Source organism: Aedes aegypti, chromosome 3 (assembly GCF_002204515.2).
Source record: "Aedes aegypti strain LVP_AGWG chromosome 3, AaegL5.0 Primary Assembly, whole genome shotgun sequence".
Taxonomy (NCBI): domain Eukaryota; kingdom Metazoa; phylum Arthropoda; class Insecta; order Diptera; family Culicidae; genus Aedes; species Aedes aegypti.
Window position 1 is genome coordinate 275,716,075 of NC_035109.1, and position 22,235 is coordinate 275,738,309.

General features: G+C 39.2%; 1 protein-coding gene across 5 annotated transcripts in view; it reads left to right on the forward strand.

Moving 5' to 3' along the window:
- The window catches only part of LOC5576927 (homeobox protein extradenticle), a 138,446-nt gene that overhangs the window by 106,331 nt on the left and 9,880 nt on the right, over window positions 1–22,235 (forward strand). For 4 of the 5 annotated variants that reach the window (XM_021853464.1, XM_021853462.1, XM_021853461.1 and 1 more), the window contains exons 4-6: window positions 9,986–10,111; window positions 10,188–10,365; window positions 10,459–10,569. In XM_021853464.1, the coding sequence (XP_021709156.1) occupies window positions 9,986–10,111; window positions 10,188–10,365; window positions 10,459–10,569 (415 nt within the window). The remainder of the gene's footprint in view (window positions 1–9,985; window positions 10,112–10,187; window positions 10,366–10,458; window positions 10,570–22,235) is intronic. The other variant, XM_021853465.1, reaches the window with a different exon arrangement.

Below are 22,235 nucleotides of genomic sequence, written 5' to 3' on the forward strand. Positions count from 1 at the left end.
CGAAATCCTTCGGCCACTTTTAGAACCTAGATATGTGTACGAGTGTACTGACAGAAAATAATTGGAATCCGTTGGGTATTCGCTGAGCACTGAGAGTTTACGTTTTTTTTTTTCTCTCGTTCAGGCCTACTTATTTGGATTAAAGGCTTGTTGGTTTACCAAAGCCTCAATTTCGGGTTGACGAACACATCGAGTCGACAGACTTCACATTTGTCCTGAAATAAATTAGTTGATTGCATTTTGATTTCTGATAATCATCAAACTTACCAAATGGAAGAAGGCAGTGAATCTTTCGATGATTTAAGAACACCTAATCATCATGTTGTTAACATCGCACGAATCCTTATTTAATTTAGTGGATATTATGTGTTATCTACTTTCTTCTAGAATTAGAATACTAACTTCATCGGCTTACGACATACCTATGGTCATTTCATATAATATTAAAAAATGCTTCATGGAAAATTGCGCGCAATTTTTCTCTTCAACAAATGTTGAACAACTTCCAACGGATACAAAACCATACCGAATCGGAAACAGCCGGAATTTGTAACAACCTAACGCTTGTTTAAATACCATTTTTCAGTCAATCGACACTTGTTGGGTTTCGCGTCTCGTCCCTAAGCAAGCACGCATGGCAGTCTCAGTCTTTATCTCTTCCCACCGACAGTTCCAGTCAATTGGCCAGTTGTTGGTTTTCCGGCTGGTATGGAAAGCCCATTTGAATGTCATAACACATAATAATGCTGGGCCATTACCGTATCGTTTCTTCTGCTGAGCCCCAAAAAAAAATACTCCCGGTAGAGCGTGCGGCCAATTCAACACACATTACATGGAAATCGGCAATGAAAGAGATAGAGGAAAAGACACTAAACCGCGCGCTGCTACCGATAGAGCTTCGACGACCGAGGCCAGGGTGGAAACAGATTTTATAGGATTTTTACGACTAATAAAGCAAATAGTTATGGCACAATTTGAGCAACAGAACCGAAAAGTGGAGAGCCGTTAAAGCGGGTTCCCCCAGAGGAAAAGTATGTGTGGCTGATGATGTTCCACTAACCGCTGCTGTCTTGTCGGTTGGTTATACGGTGGCAATGTGTGGACAGAGGAAAATTGGCCACCAAGGTGCGTATCTTGGGAATTGCGGCGGCAGTCCCGGCACACATGCAAGGAATTCGGCGGAAACGATTTGCGGTTCATTCTGATGGCTGGAGTAAATCGGAGAATATTATGATAATTATTGTGGTTTTTAGTACCTTTTTACTGTCGTAACAGATGATTGTGTTAACAATGAGCACAAATTGAGTTGATATGGTCGTCTTGTTTAACAAATTTAAAATCAACTAGTGTGTGGTAAAAATGTTGAACGCTTTTATGTATATGCAATATTAGGGTGGGAATCGTAACCATTTTTTCAGGTCAAGTTTTTTTATAGCACCAGAATAACTATACGATATTTGGGCGCCATTGGTTTCATCTACTGTATGGATGTATGAAATTTCTATGGGATTTTATATAACGAAATCTAATTTTTTATACTGTTGTGTTTTAAAGATCATTGGATTGAAACTATAACATAAACTTTGTTAAAGTATAGTTTAGATTATGAATAACAACTTTGCTAAAAAAAAGGATTATGCTAAAATGACTCTGAAAAATATTACAGTTATCCAAATTATGGTATGTACAAATCGAGAACTCGAATTTTAAAATTCAATAACGGCGCCGGCCACGTCGTTACGGTCATCGGGGAAGGAAAGGAATGTTAGACAACCGTTGTTACTAGAGACCGAAGAATCTTCTGTATCTCCACAATTTTCTTGGAAAGGATTTTGGGTTAGTGGGATAAAGTAAGGATCTAGGAGTCACCTTTGATTGGTGATGCGATCCATGATATATTCACGCCTAATCAGATTCGCGATATAATTCGATAACCGCGTTTTACGACAAACGAGTGTTAGTCGCCTACCCTCGCAGGACGCGATCATATTACACTGCGGCACACGGTTTTGTCTCAAGCACTAAAATACCCTACAGTCGCCCCTCCACATCCCGATATCGAAGGGACCATCGAGATAGGGAGAGATCGAGACAAAGAACAAATTTTTGATGAATACTAGATTGGAAAACACTCCGTTGCCAAGAAAGTAATACACAAACAGACGTCAATTTGCGCTCCTGATTTGTTTTCAATCCCAAATCTTCGGTCTAGTAACCTTCGATATTGGTCATATCAACATACGGAGAGAAAATTGAGAACGAAAAATCAACAGAAACCCATCGAGATATGGAGATATCGAGATAAGGAGGATATCGAGATATGGAGAGTGAAAATGTATGCAGACTGAAGGGACTTATGAAATCATCGACATAGGGAGAGATATTGAGATGTAAAACATCGAGATGTGGAGAGTCGACTGTATTTACTAAATTAAGGGTTGCTGAGTCCATTGCCGTTTTCAGAAATATCGTGGCACGTCTAGTTTTTGAGATATTGACTGTTGAAAATGCAAAATTCGACTGTTTCAGCCAACTTGCATGCAAGTTTATCAACTTGTACGGCAATATATTTGCTCAATTTGTCACAGTATTCAAACTTCATGTATAAAACAATAATTATCAACAAAGTTCATAATATTTTTGATGGTAAAATGTTATTTTTTGGTGGTTTAGAAAAGTATTGTATTATGCCATATAAGAAAAACAAAGAAGTTTATATGAAGACTGCAAGCATGTTGAAAAAAATCGATTTAAACTAAATTTTATCGTGAAATTTCAACTGATTTGTATCTAAATTGAAAGTTCAAGTCCTATTTATAATGTTTGGTAGATTATATCACAAAAATGCTTATCATACTTTAAATTTCATATAAACATCAATAAAACCAGTGTTTTATATAACTTTGGTGACCTGTAACCAAAAATTGTGACGTGCTGAAACATTTCTGAGAACGGCATCAGATTCAGCGACCCAAAATCAACTAGAGACACACAATTTGATCCTTGAGACACGCAAAAGTGTCATTTTCGTTACGCTGTGTTATCAAACATTTCAAACGACCCGCGACACTTTTTCACTTCACTACGGGAAATTACTCATTTTCGACCTACAAGATGTGCCAGTTTTCGGATTTCCATACAAAATAGGCCAAAATCGTATATGAGCCTCATGGCCGTGCGATTTTGTGTTGCCGTAATCCGGGGTAACATTGATCATTTTTATTTGGATATTTCTTAAAAAAAAATAATTTGAAAATGAAAATGTCGCATGTTTTCCAGCTTCTGGAAGAAAAAAATTACAACTACTTTCAAGAGCTACTGAAAGAGAAGTCATTCAGTTTCTGAAGAAGGAGCCATTAAACTTCTGGAAGCAAAGCTTTCGTAATTTTGGAAGATAAGCATTTTGGCTTGAATAGTTCTGCAACTCCTGAGAGACAAGCTTTCCAACTTCTGAAAGAGAATCTTTTTTTTGCTTCTGGAAGAAAAGCCTTCCAGCTTCTGGAAAAAAAAGCTTCCCCGCTTCTGGACGAGTAGATGTCCTGTTTCTGGTATAGAAGGTTTTCAGCTTCTGTAAGAGAAGCCTACTTGCTTTAAGAGAAGATTTTCAACTTCTAGAAGCAAAGCATTCCAGCTTATGAGAGGAAGCTTTCCAACTTCTAAAAGAACAGATTTCTATCATCTGTTATAGAAGCTTTTCAGCTTCTAGAAGAAAAGCTTTCAAATTTTTGGAAGAGAAGTTATTTAGCATCTGAAAGAGAATATTTCTAGAGAAGATTTACAAGTGCTGACAAAGAAACTTTTTTAATTTTTGAAGAATTTTAGCTTCTGGTAGAGAAGCTTTTTAGCTCTTGAAAGAGAAGCTTTCCAACTTCTAAAAGAAAACCTATTTAACTTCTGGAAAAGAAGTTTATCAGCTTCTGAAAAGGAAGCATTCCAACTTCTGAAAGAGAAACTGTTTAGTTTCTGGAAGAGAAACTATTTAGTTTCTGGAAGAGAAGTTATCCAGTTTCTGGAAGAGAAGTTATCCAGTTTCTGGAAGAGTTGTTTTTCAAGCTTCTGAAAGAGAAGATATGAAGCTTCTGAAAGAAAAGCCATTCAGCTTCTGGAAGAGAATCTATTCAGTTTTTGGAAGGGAAGCTATTCAGCTTCTGTAAGAGAAGCTTTCAGGCTTCTGACATTTAAGATTTCAGGTCCACGAATAAATACGTTATTGATAAGCCTTCCAACTTATAGGAGAGATGCTTTCCAAGCTCTGAAAAAGAAGATATTTAGCTTCTAGAAGAGAGGCTTGGGTGGGGCCCAGATAGCCGTAGTGGTAAACGCGCAGCTATTCAGCATGACCATGCTGGGGGTCGTGGGTTCGAATCCCGCTGGTCGAGGATCTTTTCGTAAGAGGAAGTTTTCTCGATTCCCAGGGCATAGAGTATCTTCGTACCTGCCACACGATATACACATGCAAAAATGGTCATTCGGCAAAGAAAGCTCTCAGTTAATAACTGTGGAAGTGCTCATAAGAACACTAATCTGAGAAGCAGGCTTTGTCCCAGTCGGGACGTAACGCCAAAAAGAAGAAGAAGAAGAGAGGCTTTTTAGCTTCTGAAAAATAAGCTTTCCAGCTTCTGGAAGAGAATATATTCAACTTCTGGAAGAGAACTTATACAACTTCTGGAACAGGAGCTTTTCAGTTTCTGAAAGAGAATCTATTCAGTTTATGGAAAAGATGCTATCCAGGTTCTGTAAGAGTAGCTTCTGAAAGGTAAGATTTAAGAGAAGATATTCAGCTTCTGAAAGAGAAGCTATTCAGCTTCTGGAAGAGAAACTATACAGTTTCTGGAAGAGAAGCTATTCATCTTCTGGAAGAAAAGTTTTCAAATTTCTGGAAGATAAGCTAAACAATTTCTGGAAGAGAAGCTCTTCTGGCTTAAGATTTCAGATCCTGGCAGAGAAGCTTTCTTGTTTTTGGAATAAAAGCCTTCCAGCTTCTGGAAGAGATGCTTCCCAACTTCTGAAAGAGAAGATTTTTAGTTTCAGGCACAGAAGCTATTCAGCTTCTGGGAGAGAAGCTTTCAAGCTTCTGGAAAAGAAGCTATCCAGCTTCGATAAGCTAAGCTATTCAGCTTCAGGTTCAAGAAAAGAAAACTTTCAAGCTTCTGGAACAGAAGATTCCAGTTCCTGGCAGAGAAACTTTCTAGTTTTTGGAAGCAAAACCTTTCAGCTTCTTGAATAGATGTTTTCAGCTTCGAGAAAAATAGCTATTTAGCTTCTGGAAGAGGAGCTATTCAGCTTCTGAAAGAGAAGCTATTCAGCTTCTGGAAGAGACGCTAAAAGAGCATCTAAAAGAAAAGCTTTTCATTTTCCGAAGAAAAAAATAACTTTCCCACTTAAAGAGAAACTATTTAGAGGGATGCAAAGGTTAATACGGTCTCTGAATAGCAAAGGTTATTCCTGTCCCCAATTCCACCTGAATGCAAGAACGTAGTCGGTGTTATTTTTGATCATATATATGTACACTGAAGAAGATTATGGGCAATCCCAGCCGAACTTTCTAGTTGATTCATTGTGCATCTATTGATTTGTACAGTAGAATGGTTCAAATTACAAAAAAAGATCGGGAACCTCATCTCCTATATTTTCCTTTCAATTTCAATGATGAAAATAGAGTTCTGCCAAATTTGTTTGCCATTTTGAAAATGATTTTAAAGTGGTGTTGGTTTGTATGAAAAATACTATAGAGAAAATTAGAAAAGTATTCTTAGTACGGCAGATTTTTCTGTAAGCAAACATTTATCATCTCTAAGTCTACACTGTTAAAAATAACGAAGATTACACGTCATGTAAATTTCATCTATGCGTTGTAAACATGAAGTTATGTAAATTTAAGTATGAAATTATGTAAAACTGTGTTATATCTCATGTAATCTTACAGGATCGTGCTGGATTACATGACACATAATTGAAGTTTCGACTACATTTTTCCTCGATACGACTATATCTCAAACTCTTGGGATTGCCTCAATGCAATGTTCGGGCGAAATGTTCTTCACACAAAAAATCAATACTTTTGTGAACATGTTGTGGCGGTATTCTAATTTATGTAGTATTGTGGTACTAAACTCTGGAAAAACGGCAATTTTTCACAATTTTGGTTATAATTTATTACACGATTATATTTTACCCTGCCTTTCTTCTACAAAACTGTGCTTCTTACCATTCCATGCAACTTTGTTGAACATATTGAAACGCTTCAAACAATCCTTCTCCTTGTTTTGGTCACATTAACACTTCATGATGTGCACGAAAAGCGAGGATTGTACACCTTTTTCTATTCTATTCTAAGTGCTTGCACAGCCAATATTGAAAAGCATCCTGGAAATACCGAAATTTCTCCCAGTATTTTCTTGTCAGCCATAATATTTGCAGCATATCCGTGATATACAGTCGACTCTCCACATCTCGATGTTCTATATCTCGATATCTCTCCCTATGTCGATGATTTCTTAGGTCCCATCATTCTGCATACAATTTATCTCTCCACATCTCGATATACTCCTTATCTCAATATCTCCGTATCTCGATGGGTTCCTGTTAACTTTTCGTTCCCAATTTTCTCTCTGTATGTCGATATGACCAATATCAAAGGTTACTAGACCCAATTTTTGGGGTTCAAAACAAATTAGGAACGTGCAATGACGTCTGATTGTTTAATATTTTCTTGGTAACGGAGTGTTTTTCAATCTAGTATTCATTAATAATTCGTTCTTTGTCTCGATCTCTCCCTATCTCGATGGTCTCTTCGATATCGAGATGTGGAGAGGCGACTGTAATACGAGTATTAAAATGGCCAGGCCCACTGTGCAGACTTTGGTTTGAAGATAATTCAAGAATAACACGGCTATAAAATTATCCACGAATAAATACGTTATTCATAAACGCAAATATTTTAATTTTTTTTTATTTCAGGGAGATAGATAAAATCGTTGGGAGTGGCATTACTAAGAACTTTAATGCATACCCCATGTGTTGGTTCTCCTTTTCTTGGGATGGGACATCTATTTCTTCCTTGTGCCCTGGCTCAAAAGCCTTGGCTAAAGCGCCTTTTCTCGCTCTCTGGAAAGACCCACTCATAGCAATAGTTTTAAATTAATGACGAAAAATTATTCGACTCCATCTTTATTTAAAAAAAAAACACCTTTGAAGAGTATATTTCGGAACGAACTCACCAAATTATCCAAGTCGATTTTGGAATCCAAAGTAGAGACTTCCAGTTTCCTTCACCAGTGGCACTATTTGAATAGACATTAGGAATAGGAATAAAAACACTTTTCTTTGCTTCTTCTAGAATTCTTATTTGTCTCATATTCACTTTTAACACAATTATGATTTGAATTCTTTCCGAACAGCACAACACAGTTGTTCAAATTATGAAAAAAAGTACATATTGGGATTCTCGCTTCCACCAGTCGAAATGATATTTCGCCGTACAATTGATTTTTCAACTAAGCACTATTCGATCAGCTATAAGATTGGCGCAGAGTTAGTTATAATTCTAAAAATATAAGTCAAATTCATTGAAAATTGCTTTTATTAGTTACTGACAAAGCCGAGTAATTTTGTAATTATCACATAGATCACCCGAGAAATTTCAAATTTTTTGTCGCGAATTTCCATTGTCTCTAGCAGGCATTGCAGAATTTGTTCTCAATTGATTGCGTAGCACGATCAAAGCAAGCGAAGAAAACTATCGCATCTGTATCGGTCCAAGATCGGCAATGTTTCGCAAGTTGTAACAAGAATGATACATAGCAGCAGCGAAGGAGAGCTCTAAAGATAAAGCGATGATAAAACCCATTTTTCGCTTATTTACCATTGGGGGTAGGTATTTTACTCTACTGTCATGATAAACTATCCCCGAATATCCGATAGGAATAGAATCCCCCTATTTTGGAGCTTGCTCAGATGGAATAGTAAATGTTTGCGTGACTTACTTAATTGACGCACACTTACTTCGGCAAAGTTGTAAGGCACTAAACTTTACCGTGTGTTGTGTGGAGGGTTTTGGAATATGGAGCGCCTAAAAAACAGAGTGCAAAAAAGCAGACAAATTCTATCCAGAATGAGTCGAAAAAAATAAAAATCGTGCTCGATAGTCTTCGATTTGGATTAAATTTTGCACATGTTTTTGGTATGGTAGAATAAGTGTTTTCCATAGAAAAATTGATCATTTTGACTCAAGCGTAACTTTTGAAAATGGCCTATAAATTTTTGCATGCAACTTATTTGAAAAATTCTAACTCGGAAACTGTTGATTTTAGAGAAAAATGTTGTATGAAGAAGTTGTAGTGAACCGTTTGGACTATTAGAAAAAAATATACACTGAAAAAATATTTTATTAATTTTCATAAAAAAAAAACAAAAATAAAACTTAAATTTAAAATTACACAAAAACCCCTATTTTAATATTTTTTGAATTTTCACCATAGAATCTTGATAATAAACAGATGTTTGGGACCAAGTTTCATGATGGAGAAATTTTTAATAAAAAAGTTTTTCTAATAACAACATTTGGTCGATTTTTAAAATTTTGATATTTTGTCAAAATAAATACGTTCCGATGATATAGTAAGCATCTTTAAATGATTCTAAGCCATGATGATTATATGAATAATTTATCTAGAAGAAGCCATTTTCGAAATTTATCGAGTTTAATGCAAAAAAATATTATTTAAATATTAAAATAGGTCATTTTCATTAATTATTCGCGATTCTCCATCAAGGAAAATAAATTAGTGGAAAGTAATATAGTCTTTACTCTCGAAAACGTATTTTTATTAATGGAGAAACGCGATTAACTTATGAAAATGGCCTATTTTATGATTTAAACAATATTTTTTGCATTAAACTTGATATAATTCGAAAATGGCTACTTGTAGAGAAATTATTCATATAATCATTATGGCTTAGCATCATTCAAAGATGCTTACTGTATTATCAGAACGTATTTATTTTGACAAAAATTCAAAATTTTGAAAGTCGACCAAAAGTTGTTCTTAGAAAAACTTTTTTATTAAAAATTTCTCCATTATGAAACTTTGTCCTTAACATCTGTTTACTATCAAGATTCTATGGTGAAAATTTAAAAAATATTAAAAATGGGGTATTTGTGTAACTTTAAATTTAAGTTTTATTTTTGATTTGTTTATGAAAATTAATAAAATATTTTTTCAGTGTATATTTTTTTGTCATAGTCCAAACGGTTCACTACAACTTCTTCATACAACATTTTTCTCTAAAACCAACAGTTTCCGAGTTAGAATTTTTCAAATAAGTTGCATGCAAAAATTTATAGGCCATTTTCAAAAGTTACACTTGAGTCAGAATGATCAATTTTTCTATGGAAAACACTTATTCTACCATACCAAAAACATGTGCAAAATTTAATCCAAATCGAAGATGGTCGAGTTCTGTGACTGACCGATTTGGCATGGAATTCGTCAGCAGGTTCCTATATCAAATCCCATACAAATTTCAATAACGATCCGCACATCATAAGCGAATCCGATCGCGCCCAATTTTTAAACAGTTGTTTGGGAATCCAAATGGAACCGAAAAAACTTTTATTTATAAGGATTCATTATGGGGAATGTGTACCAGTTATGTAAAATAGTGGTTCCCTATTTGGCCATATCTAAAATTTCAATGAATTTTACATTTTTAATCTTTTTCAATACTGTAATGTCAAGATATATTCTATATCTTACTGCTAAAATGTACCAAACCTCTCAAAACGTAGAAACATTCAAATTATCACGTAAATAGGGAACCACAATGGCCACAACTTGAACACCTACCTTATTTACGTGTTTCTATAAGACGGATCACTCGCCCTAATGTCCACTGACGATTACAGTAGTTTTATGATTTTGATTTTCTGTATTGACCAGAAACGATAACGAACCATCCATCTTCTCTATTTCTCCCTCCACAGTCCTGTCGCTGAGGAACACCCAGGAGGAGGAGCCCCCAGATCCGCAGTTGATGCGCCTGGACAACATGCTGATCGCGGAAGGAGTCGCCGGGCCCGAGAAAGGCGGCGGTGCAGGTGCGCCAAGCGGTAAGTTGCCCTGAAAGCACGTTATTTATTCATCCATATTTTCCCTTCCAAACCCCGCTTCCCCCCACAAAAACAGACTTCATGTCCCAATCGGATCTGCCCGGTCAGGACAATGCCATCGAACACTCGGACTACCGGGCCAAGCTGGCGCAAATCCGTCAGATCTACCACCAGGAGCTGGAGAAGTACGAACAGGCCTGCAGTGAGTTCACCACGCACGTTATGAACCTACTTCGCGAGCAGAGCCGTACCAGGTGGGTGTAAAACGTTAAATTTATGGTCAGACTGGTGGGAATTAACGATGACGGTGACGATGATCTTTTCCCTCTGTTTGTGTCTTCATTTAGACCCATCACGCCGAAGGAGATCGAGCGAATGGTGCAGATAATCCACCGGAAATTCAGCTCCATCCAGATGCAGCTCAAACAGTCCACCTGCGAAGCCGTGATGATCTTGAGGTAAGCAATTAATGTATTGCCAGTTAACGGTTTTTATTGAATGTTCATTATGTTTTTGAGTATGTCAAGCTAATAAAAGAAATGAATGTTTCACGCTGAGCTTCACTCGCTATCCTGGCATCGCAGTTGCTTCGGGCAATAACTTGACTTATTCTCCTTCTTCTTGGCATTACGTTCCCACTGAAACAGAGCCTACTTCTCAGCTTGGTGTTCTAACAGCACTTCCATAATTATGAACTAAGAGCTTTTCTTGCCAAAGTTGCCATTTTCACATTTGTTTATCCTGAGGAAGCTACGATGATATTCTATGCTCAGGAAAGTCAAGGAAATTTCCATTACAAAAAGATCCGGGATCAAACAGACATAGAACCTATACTCATTCCGCATGGCTTTACTTTGTAGTCATAGACTTTATCATTTAGGCTAATGAATGCCCCAATCATTTAATTAAGCCACATTGAGGCTTAGAAGCCCATCATTCATTTTGGCAGCCATGATGACATTGCAACTCGCATTTTCAAATTAATAAAACTAAGTTTCCATAGTCGATTCAGAAAAAAATATCACTTAATCGCTTACATGCAGAAAGTATACCGATATTTTTTCTGCTCTATTAGAACAAAACCAACTGATTTTCATTAATTCGAAATGATTAATAGGGGTGGGGTGGGGGTTAGAGTGATGCAAATTTTGAAATTTTGGCTCCCCTATTTTAATTATGGTAAATAGCATCCTCCCAAAGTTTGAAGTGATTCGGAAGAAATTTGACTGTGCACACGCCATTTGAAGTTTATATGGAGATTACTATGAAAAACGCCAATATTTTGTGTTCAGCCCTTTATCTCTTCGTCATAATATTTTATGGAAAAGTGAACAAATTCTTATAATGTGAAATTCTCCTAGCTACAACTTTGCCGAAGACCACTTTTTGATTGGACGTTAGGATAAATTGTTATTCATCATCATAAAGTGGGTTTGCATTTTACATGCTTAATCCTCTAATACCCAAATTTTTATTTTCGATCTAAATATCATTTTTAGTTATCTAAAATCGTTCTAAACATGTTTTGGACAATGATTTATTTTTATTCGCAAATATATGAATTTTGTTTTTTTATTTTTAAAATTTTTATTTTTGAACATCCCTACCCTTTTTTATTTTTTCTTGAAGCCTCTTCTACTTACTGATTTTTGGCTATAATAAAACTTTTAAAAATATTATTTTTTTAATATTTTTCTGGAAATATTTTTATTTTCCGTGCAATTAACGGAAAAACAGGTTTGATTTTTTTTAATACCACCAAGCTCTTCTTTTGTGATAGGTTACTTACTTACTTACTTACTTATTTGGCTTTACATCAATTATCTTGATAAAGCCTCGCCAACAATATTTCGCCAATTCCCTCGGTTCATGGCCGCTTCTCTCCATCCTCGACTGTGACCCACGCTCTCCAGGTCCTGGTGTACCTGGTCCATCCACCTAGCTCGCTGCGCCCCACGCCTTCTTGTTCCGACCGGATTCGTGGCGAACACCATCTTTACAGGGTTGTTGTCCGGCATTCTTGCAACATGCCCTGCCCAGCGTATCCTTCCAGCTTTAGCTACCTTCACGATACTGGGTTCGCCGTAGAGTTGAGCGAGCTCGTGGTTCATCCTTCGCCGCCACACGCCGTTCTCCTGCACGCCGCCGAAGATCGTCCTTAGCACTCGGCGTTCGAAAACCCCAAGAGCTTGCAAGTCCTCCTCGAGCATAGTCCACGCCTCATGCCCATAGAGGACTACCGGTCTTATGAGCGTTTTGTACATCGTGCATTTGGTGCGGGGGTGAATCTTTCTTGACCGCAGTTTCTTCTGGAGCCCATAGTAGGCACGACTTCCGCTGATGATGCGCCTTCGTATTTCCCGACTAACATTGTTGTCAGCCGTCAACAAGGATCCAAGGTAGACGAACTCGTCCACCACCTCGAAGGTATCCCCGTCTATCGTAACACTGCTTCCTAGGCGGGCCCTGTCGCGCTCAGTTCCGCCAACCAGCATGTACTTTGTTTTCGACGCATTCACCATTAGCCCGACTCTTGTTGCTTCGCGTTTCAGGCGGGTGAACAAATCTGCCACCGTTTCAAATTTTCTCCCAATAATATCCATGTCGTCCGCGAAGCAAACAAATTGTCCGGATCTCGTGAAAATCGTGCCTCGACTGTTAAGTCCGGCTCTCCGCATGACACCTTCAAGCGCAATATTGAACAACAGGCACGAAAGTCCGTCGCCCTGTCGTAGTCCCCGCCGAGACTCGAACGAATTGGAGTGTTCGCCCGAGATCTTCACGCAGTTTTGCACACCGTCCATCGTTGCTCTGATCAATCTTGTGAGCTTCCCGGGAAAGCTGTTCTCGTCCATGATTTTCCATAGCTCAATGCGGTCGATACTATCGTATGCCGCCTTGAAATCGATGAACAAATGGTGCGTAGGGACCTGGTACTCACGGCATTTCTGGAGGATTTGCCGCACGGAAAAGATCTGGTCCGTTGTCGAGCGGCCGTCGATGAAACCTGCTTGATAACTTCCCACGAACTCGTTTGCTATAGGTGATAGACGACGGAAGAGAATCTGGGATAGCACTTTATAGGCGGCGTTTAGGATGGTGATTGCACGATAATTTTCACACTCCAGTTTGTCGCCCTTTTTGTAGATAGGGCATATAACGCCTTGCTTCCACTCCTCCGGTAGCTGTTCCGTTTCCCAGATTCTGACTATCAGCCGATGCAGACAAGCGGCCAACCTGTCCGGGCCCATCTTGATGAGTTCGGCTCCGATACCATCCTTGCCAGCGGCCTTGTTGTTCTTGAGCTGTTGAATGGCATCCTTAACTTCCCCCATCGTGGGAGATGGTTGATTTCCGCTGTCCGCTGTGCTGACGTAGCCATCGCCTTCGCTGTCCTGACCTTCTGTGCCTGTGTTCTCTGCGCCATTCAGGTGTTCATCGTAGTGCTGCTTCCACCTTTCGATCACCTCGCGTCCGTCCGTCAAGATGCTCCCATCCTTATCCCGGCACATCTCAGCTCGCGGCACGAAGCCTTTGCGGGATGTGTTGAGCTTCTGATAGAACTTCCGCGTTTCTTGAGAACGGTACAGCAACTCCATCTCTTGGCATTCCACCTCTTCCAGGCGGCGCTTTTTGTCCCGGAATAGGCGGGTTTGCTGTTTCCGCTTCAGTCTGTATCGTTCCACGTTTTGCCGCGTACCATGCTGCAGCATTGCAGCCCGCGCTGCATTCTTCTCCTCTAAAACCTCCTGGCACTCCTCGTCGAACCAATCGTTTCTTGAGCTCCGTTCCACATATCCGACAACGCTTTCGGCAGCGTCGTTAATGGCTGCTTTGACTGTCCTCCAGCAGTCCTCAAGAGGGGCCCTATCGAGCTCGCCCTCATCCGGCAACGCTGCCTCAAGATGCTGCGCGTACGCATTGGCGACATCCGGTTGTTTTAGCCGCTCGAGATTGTACCGGGGCGGGCGTCGGTACCGTACATTGTTGATGACGGATAGTTTTGGGCGCAGTTTCACCATCACCAGGTAGTGGTCGGAGTCAATGTTGGCGCCACGATAGGTTCTGACGTCGGTTATGTCGGAGAAGTGCCGTCCATCGATCAAAACGTGGTCGATTTGCGATTCTGTCTGCTGAGGTGATCTCCAGGTGTACCGATACGGGAGGCTGTGCTGGAAATAGGTGCTACGAATGGCCATGTTCTTGGAGGCGGCAAAATCTATCAGTCGTAGGCCGTTCTCGTTCGTCAGCCGGTGGGCGCTGAACTTTCCAATCGTCGGTCTGAACTCCTCCTCCTGGCCAACCTGAGCGTTCAAATCTCCTATGATGATCTTGACGTCGTGGCTTGGGCAGCGGTCGTACTCGCGTTCGAGCTGCGCGTAAAATGCGTCCTTGTCATCATCAGTGCTTCCGGAGTGTGGGCTATGCACGTTGATTATGCTGAAGTTAAAGAATCGGCCTTTGATTCTTAACTTGCACATTCGTTCATTGATCGGCCACCACCCGATCACGCGCCTTTGCATATCACCCATCACTATGAAAGCTGTTCCCAGCTCGCGTGTGTTGCCGCAGCTCTGGTAGATGGTATGATTACCTCTAAACGTTCGCACCAATGCTCCTGTCCAGCACACCTCCTGCAGCGCTACGATGTCGAAACCGCGGGTCTTCAGTACATCGGAGAGTATGCGAGTACTTCCAATGAAGTTGAGAGATTTGCAGTTCCACGTACCGAGTTTCCAATCGCTAGTCCATTTTCGTCGCTGTGGTCTTTGCCGATTGTTCCGGTCCGTATTCTCTCGTTGACGTTCCTGTGCTGATGTGTTTTTACGGTTGGCTTGCAGGGCCTGACACCAACCCCCTAGATTTCCGGAGGACCATTCCCCCTAAATGTTCGGAGGGCCATAGTGCGCAGTTTAGCTTAGAGTCCTTCTCTGGCACTCGGACGATGATCAGCCGCCCCTGACATGGGGAACAGACGCTGTTGTGAGCCGCTCCTAACGTGGAGTACAGACGCTCCAGGTTTGCAGAAGCAAACCCCCCCTTCCCTGTCAGCATACGACCAAAGTTCCCACCGGGGGTTGGTTACCCGATCTTCCCCAAGGTTACTCGTACCCCGGCCAGTACCACGAGGAGGTAGGGATAGGAGTTGCTGGGCAAGAGGCTAAGGACCGCACAAAGGGGTCTATTTTATTCCTGCAGGTACACGAGGTACCAATGGTACGCCATGCCCAGCCATTTACCGCGCCATAGGTAAATTGTGATAGGTTGATCGTAGAAAAATATAAAAGGTACGATGTTTTATATTACACGTTAAATGAACCCCGGGCATTTGTAGGTTGTATAAGAATACATTTTTTCAAACAATTTTCAAAAATGTAAAGTTATAAAAACTTTTCTTATATGCGTGTTATGAGTCAAGGTTTAAGCCAAAAATAAAATCATTTTGATTTCCGAGCTACGAAAAAATACACAAAATTCCAAAGTATACTAATATAGAATAGATCAAAGTAATCCAGGCTACTATGTTCTACAGCAAAAAAGCAGTGTTGCTCTGAAAGTAATTGAATGATCATCTAAGCGTAGTTTGAACTTTGGAATCAAGAATAACAAATTATCCAGACATCCAATCAAAATGTGGTCTTCGGCAAAGTTGTAGCTGGGAAGTTTTCACATGAGATGAGTGTGTTCACTATTCCATAGATTATTATGACGAGCAGTTAGAGGACTGAACACAAAAGGTTTGCCTTTTCCATAGTAATTTCCATATAAATTTCAAATAGCGTGTGCACAACCAAATTTACTCCGAATCACTTCAAATTTTGGGAGGATCATTTTCATCAAAATTGACATCGTTTAAGCTCAGGGGAGCAAAAACTTCAAAATTTGCATCAGTCTAGTGGGGGTGTTAGAAGCAAAGGGATGTGACAAACGATAGATTTGAGAAAATCGAGTTTAAAGTTATTTAATCAATATTTCATTTCATACAAAAAACAAGACAATTTTATTTTTTACCACAGATTTTTTTCCCGTGTATGTACAGCTTGCTGAATTTGCTGCACCCACAGATCGCCTGTCAGAACAAGTACTTTTTGGAAAATTTGTAGACCTTTATCATCCGGCACTTCTTCGGAAGATGCAGGTGGGACTTGGCCACCGTATTCTGTTTAGCGGTTCGGTTAGGCGCCTTCCATACCTTGAAAATATGCCATTTTAATCATGGATTTTTTAGAAGACGCATTGTCATTTTGTGCAAGATTTTGTTTTTGATTCTTTATAAACCTTGTTGTAATAAGGGTAGTGCTTCGTGAAGCCCAAGCAGGACAGTTCGGTTTTGCGTCGTCCGATAGATTTGGCTCATGGTTTCGCGCATGTTTTCGTCGCCGGAGATTTTTTTTTTCCTGTTTTCAAGCGTCTTGCTGGGTAGTGCTTCGTGAAGCCCAAGCAGGACAGTTCGGTTTTGCGTCGTCCGATAGATTTGGATCACGGTTTCGCGCATGTTTTCGTCGCCGGAGATTTTTTTTTTTTCTCCTGTTTTCAAGCGTCTTGCTGGGTAGTGCTTCGTGAAGCCCAAGCAGGACAGTTCGGTTTTGCGTCGTCCGATAGATTTGGCTCACGGTTTCGCGCATGTTTTCGTCGCCGGAGATTTTTTTTTTTCCTGTTTTCAAGCGTCTTGCTGGGTAGTGCTTCGTGAAGCCCAAGCAGGACAGTTCGGTTTTGCGTCGTCCGATAGATTTGGCTCACGGTTTCGCGCGTGTTTTCGGCTCCTAAGATTTTTTTTTCTGTTTTGGAGCGACTTGCTGGGTAGGTATTTGGAAGGCACAAGCAAGACGGTTTGTTTTCGGGACGCCAAGAAGTTTTGCTGTCAGTATCAGTTTTGTGTTCAGTCGAGGATGGATTACCAACTGGTGAGTTCGTTTCATTCTTGTGATAACACATATTTTCTTGAAAGCGTAACTTTTAAGTAATTTTAAAACAAACTTTGTATGGTTCGTCACTATAAGTCTCGGCATTATGTTTTTTTCTTATACAATTTCAATATACATATATTTGTCTCTTTTATACGTTATTAAAAATTATCTTTTGAATTGTTCGACATTGTGAATGTTGACGTATTTTTTAAAACTTGTAACATATCGAGACAAAATGCACAGTAATACTCATATGTAATTTTCAAACAAACTATGTATAGTTCGTCACTACAAGTGTCGGCATTATTCCTGTTTCATATAATTTAAAATATATACATGTAATTTTCAGTTTTCGTCATTAATAAAAACATCTTTTGAATAGAGTAGTGTTTGATCCTTCGACCTTGACACTTGCTCCTGCTGGGGCGGGTGATGAGGGCAGGATCAAACATGTCGCGCGTCGGTAGTGAAGCGGTGAAAAAGTGATCGGTTCGTTAGTAGTGTTTGATCCTTCCACCTTGACGCTGGCTCCTGCGGGAGCGGGTGATGAGGGCAGGATCAAATATGTCGCGCGTCGGTAGTGAAGCGGTGAAAAAGTGATCGATTCGTAAGTAGTGTTTGATCCTTCGACCTTGACGCTTGCTCCTGCGGGGGCGGGCGATGGGGGCAGGATCAAACTTGTCGCGCGTCGTTCGCTCAGAGAAATGAAAAAGCGCCGCGGATCGCTAGTAGTGTTTGATCTATTGATCGCGTCGCTTGCTCTTGCGTGGGCGAGTGACGAACACTTGTTCGGCGTTTAATGCGATTATCGAATTATTTCGCGAATCCGGTTAGGCGTGATTATATCATGGCTCGCATCACCAAACATTGGTGACTCCCAGATCTTTACCTTATCCCACTAACCCAATATCCTCTCCATGACAACCGTGGAGATGCAGAGGTGATCTCGGTCTCTAGTAACAACGGTAGTCACACTAACATTCCTTCCCTTCCCCGATGACCGTAAGGACGTGGCCGGCGCCGTTATTGACTTTTAAATTTGAGCTCTCGATTTGTGCACATTGAAGAATGGTAAGCTAATTCCAAGCCCCATTCATTAATTCCCTGTGCAACTTCGATTGTTCTGGTCAATCACGGAGTAGCAACTACGAATTGTACGGTCATCTATGCTTATGCTTATGCTTATGCTTTATAAACCTTGTTGTAATAAGATTAGATTCTTCAATAAGGTTTCTAAAAAATCAACCTAAATTCAGAGCATATCGTTTTGAATGTTTGCGGCTGCTTTGCGATACGCTACATGCAGCTTGAGAATCATCTTCAAGTTATTTCAAGATCATATTCTTGTTTGTGGGTAGTAAAAGGAAAACATAACATACGAACAAAAATAGGATAGCCAAAGTGTTTAAACATCGAAGACTGACAAAACTTTTTGAAATATCATTTGAACTATTGTCCTTTTTTTCCTAGAACCTCGATGAGATACAATGACTATGAGAACAAGAAAATATACACCCACTTTCCAAGTAGTAAAGTACCGTGCCGGCACCATATTCTGAACGCTTAAGAAAATCTGAAGATAATGGCTTAATTAGAAGCGGAGGTTTTCTTTTTAGTCGTCGGTATTGACTACCTTCGCATGTGCTAAATATATAATTTAACCTATGGCTTGATATTGGTTGCATAATCATAAGGGATCAGTCAGACGATTTATTTTTGAAACCCCGTATCCATGTTCCTTATTCTGAACAGTCAACAAGGAAGTGTCCCTAATAATGGACAAAAGTGTTCCTAATTATAAACAGCAATAAATCCATGTGTATCAAACAAAAGCAATGATATTTATCAATGGTTTACAACAGCAATTCAAAGAGGCAATCTATTAGTAATTCTCCAGAGCTTTTTAGCGGACCTGATCGCTTTCTTTGCTGTTTAGATCTGGATCCGTCTCGAAATATCCGGATGTCTGTGCAAAAACAACTGAATCCATTTTCTTCCCGGAATGTTATTTGGAAAATCAGATTTTCCGTAAAAAAACATGTACTGACCTACCGATATTCTTAAGCGGCTTGTGCCGATGGGGAAGCCAGATTTAGCTGACCGGACTATATAATCCGATATGCGATCCTCATCTTCTTCCGACAATATGGTTGGTTTTCCTGGACGTTTATGTATAGTAGATTTTTCACCTTGGAGTAGAGAAAACTGACAGCAATTCCGTATAGACCTGGCGTGCTTCTAGTCGAAAAACCCCTTCATGACAATAGTAATAGTCCTCCCCAGCTCCCACGGGTCGTGTACGGTGATTCTTTTTTGCCGCGGCATATCTGTTTATAATAAGGATCAATCAACAACATTTGGTGCCAATCTTTGAACACTTGATTAATTAAAGATTGCACGCAGTAGCTCCAAATATTTGTAAATAATATAAAGATATATTCTCCCCAATCAGTTTCCAGCAGCTACGATTGAAATTTGATTATATTGTCAACCCAAGATTAAGCAAATGTTTTGACCGGCGTCTTAGTGCACAGGCTTAGCGGCCATGTTTTTTTCACGTTTGTCAAAGTCCCAACTTCATTTTTCGTCAAATCGCGTGAAATATTGCCAAAATAAATCTGTGCCTCGGATATACGATAGGAAAATATGTAGCTGATGTAAGTTATATAAGTTTTTGTGCAAAAAATTGGATTAGAAGATTGAAATCATTGAGTTTGTCGTAAACAGTTCGGAATATGGAACTGTCTATAATATGGAGCTCGCACGGTAACATTTTCTGAAAAATAAAACTTCAAAAAGCGTCGAGTGGTTCGTGATTAACCAAACAAGCGAGACCGTTTTTTCATTAGATTCCTTAATGTTTTTAACTGAAACTTCTCAGAGAGGTACTCAGTTGTCCAGGAATACATTCACTAATTCTTCAACATAACTTCATAAGATTTCCTCCTACAGGCTCCTGAAGCCCTGTTCCGATTTGAGTATCAAAGTTTATGCCAGAAACATATGTTTATTCAGTTTTTCAATGTTTCTCGTTGGTTTAAGTCCAGAAAACCTTTTTTCCGAGATTTTTTTCAATAATTTTGTCACTCTTCTTGGTATAAACTCAATTTTTTGTGTATTTTGATTTCCATGTCCTCTCCGAAATGTCTTATAAGAACAACCCCAGTGCTAAAAAGTAAAACTCATGTGGCATTTTTGTCGACTAAGTGAACGTCAAACAAGATCAAGGTTCAAATTTGAACCCGTGTTATTTAATAAAAAAAATATTATCAAACATTTAAGGATCCTATTCTTTTTGAGATTTTTAGAAGACTTCTTCAGCATTTCCTCCAAAATTTTCGTTCAATTATTGGTCAAGATTTTAAACAAGAAATTCTATAATGATTCATCCAAAGATTTGCTCACAGATTTGCTTTTAGATTTTTTTTTCTGAAATTTCACAAGAAATTTATCCTTGCATGCGCATCTCTAAGGAAACTGTAAACTAAAATAATTTCATATGAAACTTTTTCATATGAAATTATTTTACCTGTGAAACTCCTCTGAACAATCTTTCGGACTTTTAAGAAAGTCTTCCATGTGGAAATCCCAAACGATTTTTTTTTCAAATAATTTATGGAAAATCAACTAGTGACATTACTCGAGAAATCTTTGAAGGAGTTTCTTGGATGAAATGTTTCAAAATCCCTGGATTATGCTCTGTAAGAAGTTTATGGGGTCTCCCTTAGCCTTGTGATAAAGTACGTGGCTGCAAAGCAATGCTATGCTGAAGACCCATGACGCCTTCAGCATGGCATTGCTTTGCAGCCATTCTCAGTAAATCTTTCTGTGGAAATTTCTTGGGCATTGAGTATTATCGTGCCTGCCACACTTAATACAAATGCGAAAAATGACGACTTAGGCAAATAAAACTCTCAGGTAAAAGCTGTGGACGTGGTCTAAAAACACTGAGTTGAGAAGCATGCTCAGTGGGAAAGTAGTATCAAGAAAAAAAAATTTGGGGGATTTTTATTATGAAATTCTTAACGAATTCACTGCGCTATCCTTTAGGAATTTCGGTATGGATGTTCTGGAGTAGCTACAACAGGAATTAGCTGAAAAAATCTTGGAACTGTTTCTGGAGAATTCATCGATATGATTCGAAGACCCAGTAAATACAAAATCCTATGCGATAGCGAATGTGAGTATACAAGTGGAGGCGATATACGCACATTGACCATTTGGCTGCAAAAAAATGTACGTATACCGCCTTCACTGTTATGCTCTTATTATACACAATCATGTGTTTGAATCGAAGGACCGCGTAAATAGCTTGAAGAATTACTGAATTACTATGTAGGAACTTCTCGTAAGATTTTTGAAGATTGTTTTCCCTCAAATTAACAGAACCAGAACAATCTTTGGAAGAAATCGTGAGAGAATCCTTTCGGGAAATGCAAAACAGACATGTAGAAATTTCTGAGAGGTATCAACATTGGACTGCTGTAGGTTTTTCTGGACGAATATTTGAACAGTATTCAATTGAGTATTTCTTGAGAAATTGATAGATGAGTATATGTATGCATAACTAGGAGTCTTGCTGAACAAATTTCTAGATGAATCCTTAGCGGTGTCCCTGAATGTATTTCGGGATTGATCTGTGTAGAAATCACTGAGAAACTACTAGTTCATATTTTTCTCAGTGATGTTGATGAATCTGCTAAGAAACTCCTGTAGTACCTGTGGAAAAGTCACGCATGTTTTCATTAGTGCTTCAAGAATTTACGCCGCCATTCTTTGCAAAAACTCTCTCACGAATTGTTGCAGGAATTCTAATTTGATTTTGATTTGATTTTGTTTCAAATTCCGAACATGACTCGTATTTCTAACAGCAGCGACGTTGAAGATCAAAACTAATATTCTCAATACTTTTTTATGGACAATTTGAATTGTACAAAAATTGATCATCCTGTGTAGAAATTTCGAAGATTTAAATAAAAAATCACTATTGAAAATTCAGTGTTCGGAATATGAGTCATGTTCGGAATTTGGGACAAAACGGTACCTTCGTTAAGGTGTTTTTTTCTAATACCGTTTTGACTCATATTCCGATCATTAATCTATAGCATACAGTGACTCTAAATGTATCTGATAAGCATGAATCAGCAGATATTTGCGCAAATTTCATGACCAAACTTAACTGTTATCTGTTAAATGTGCTGACCAAAACATTGATT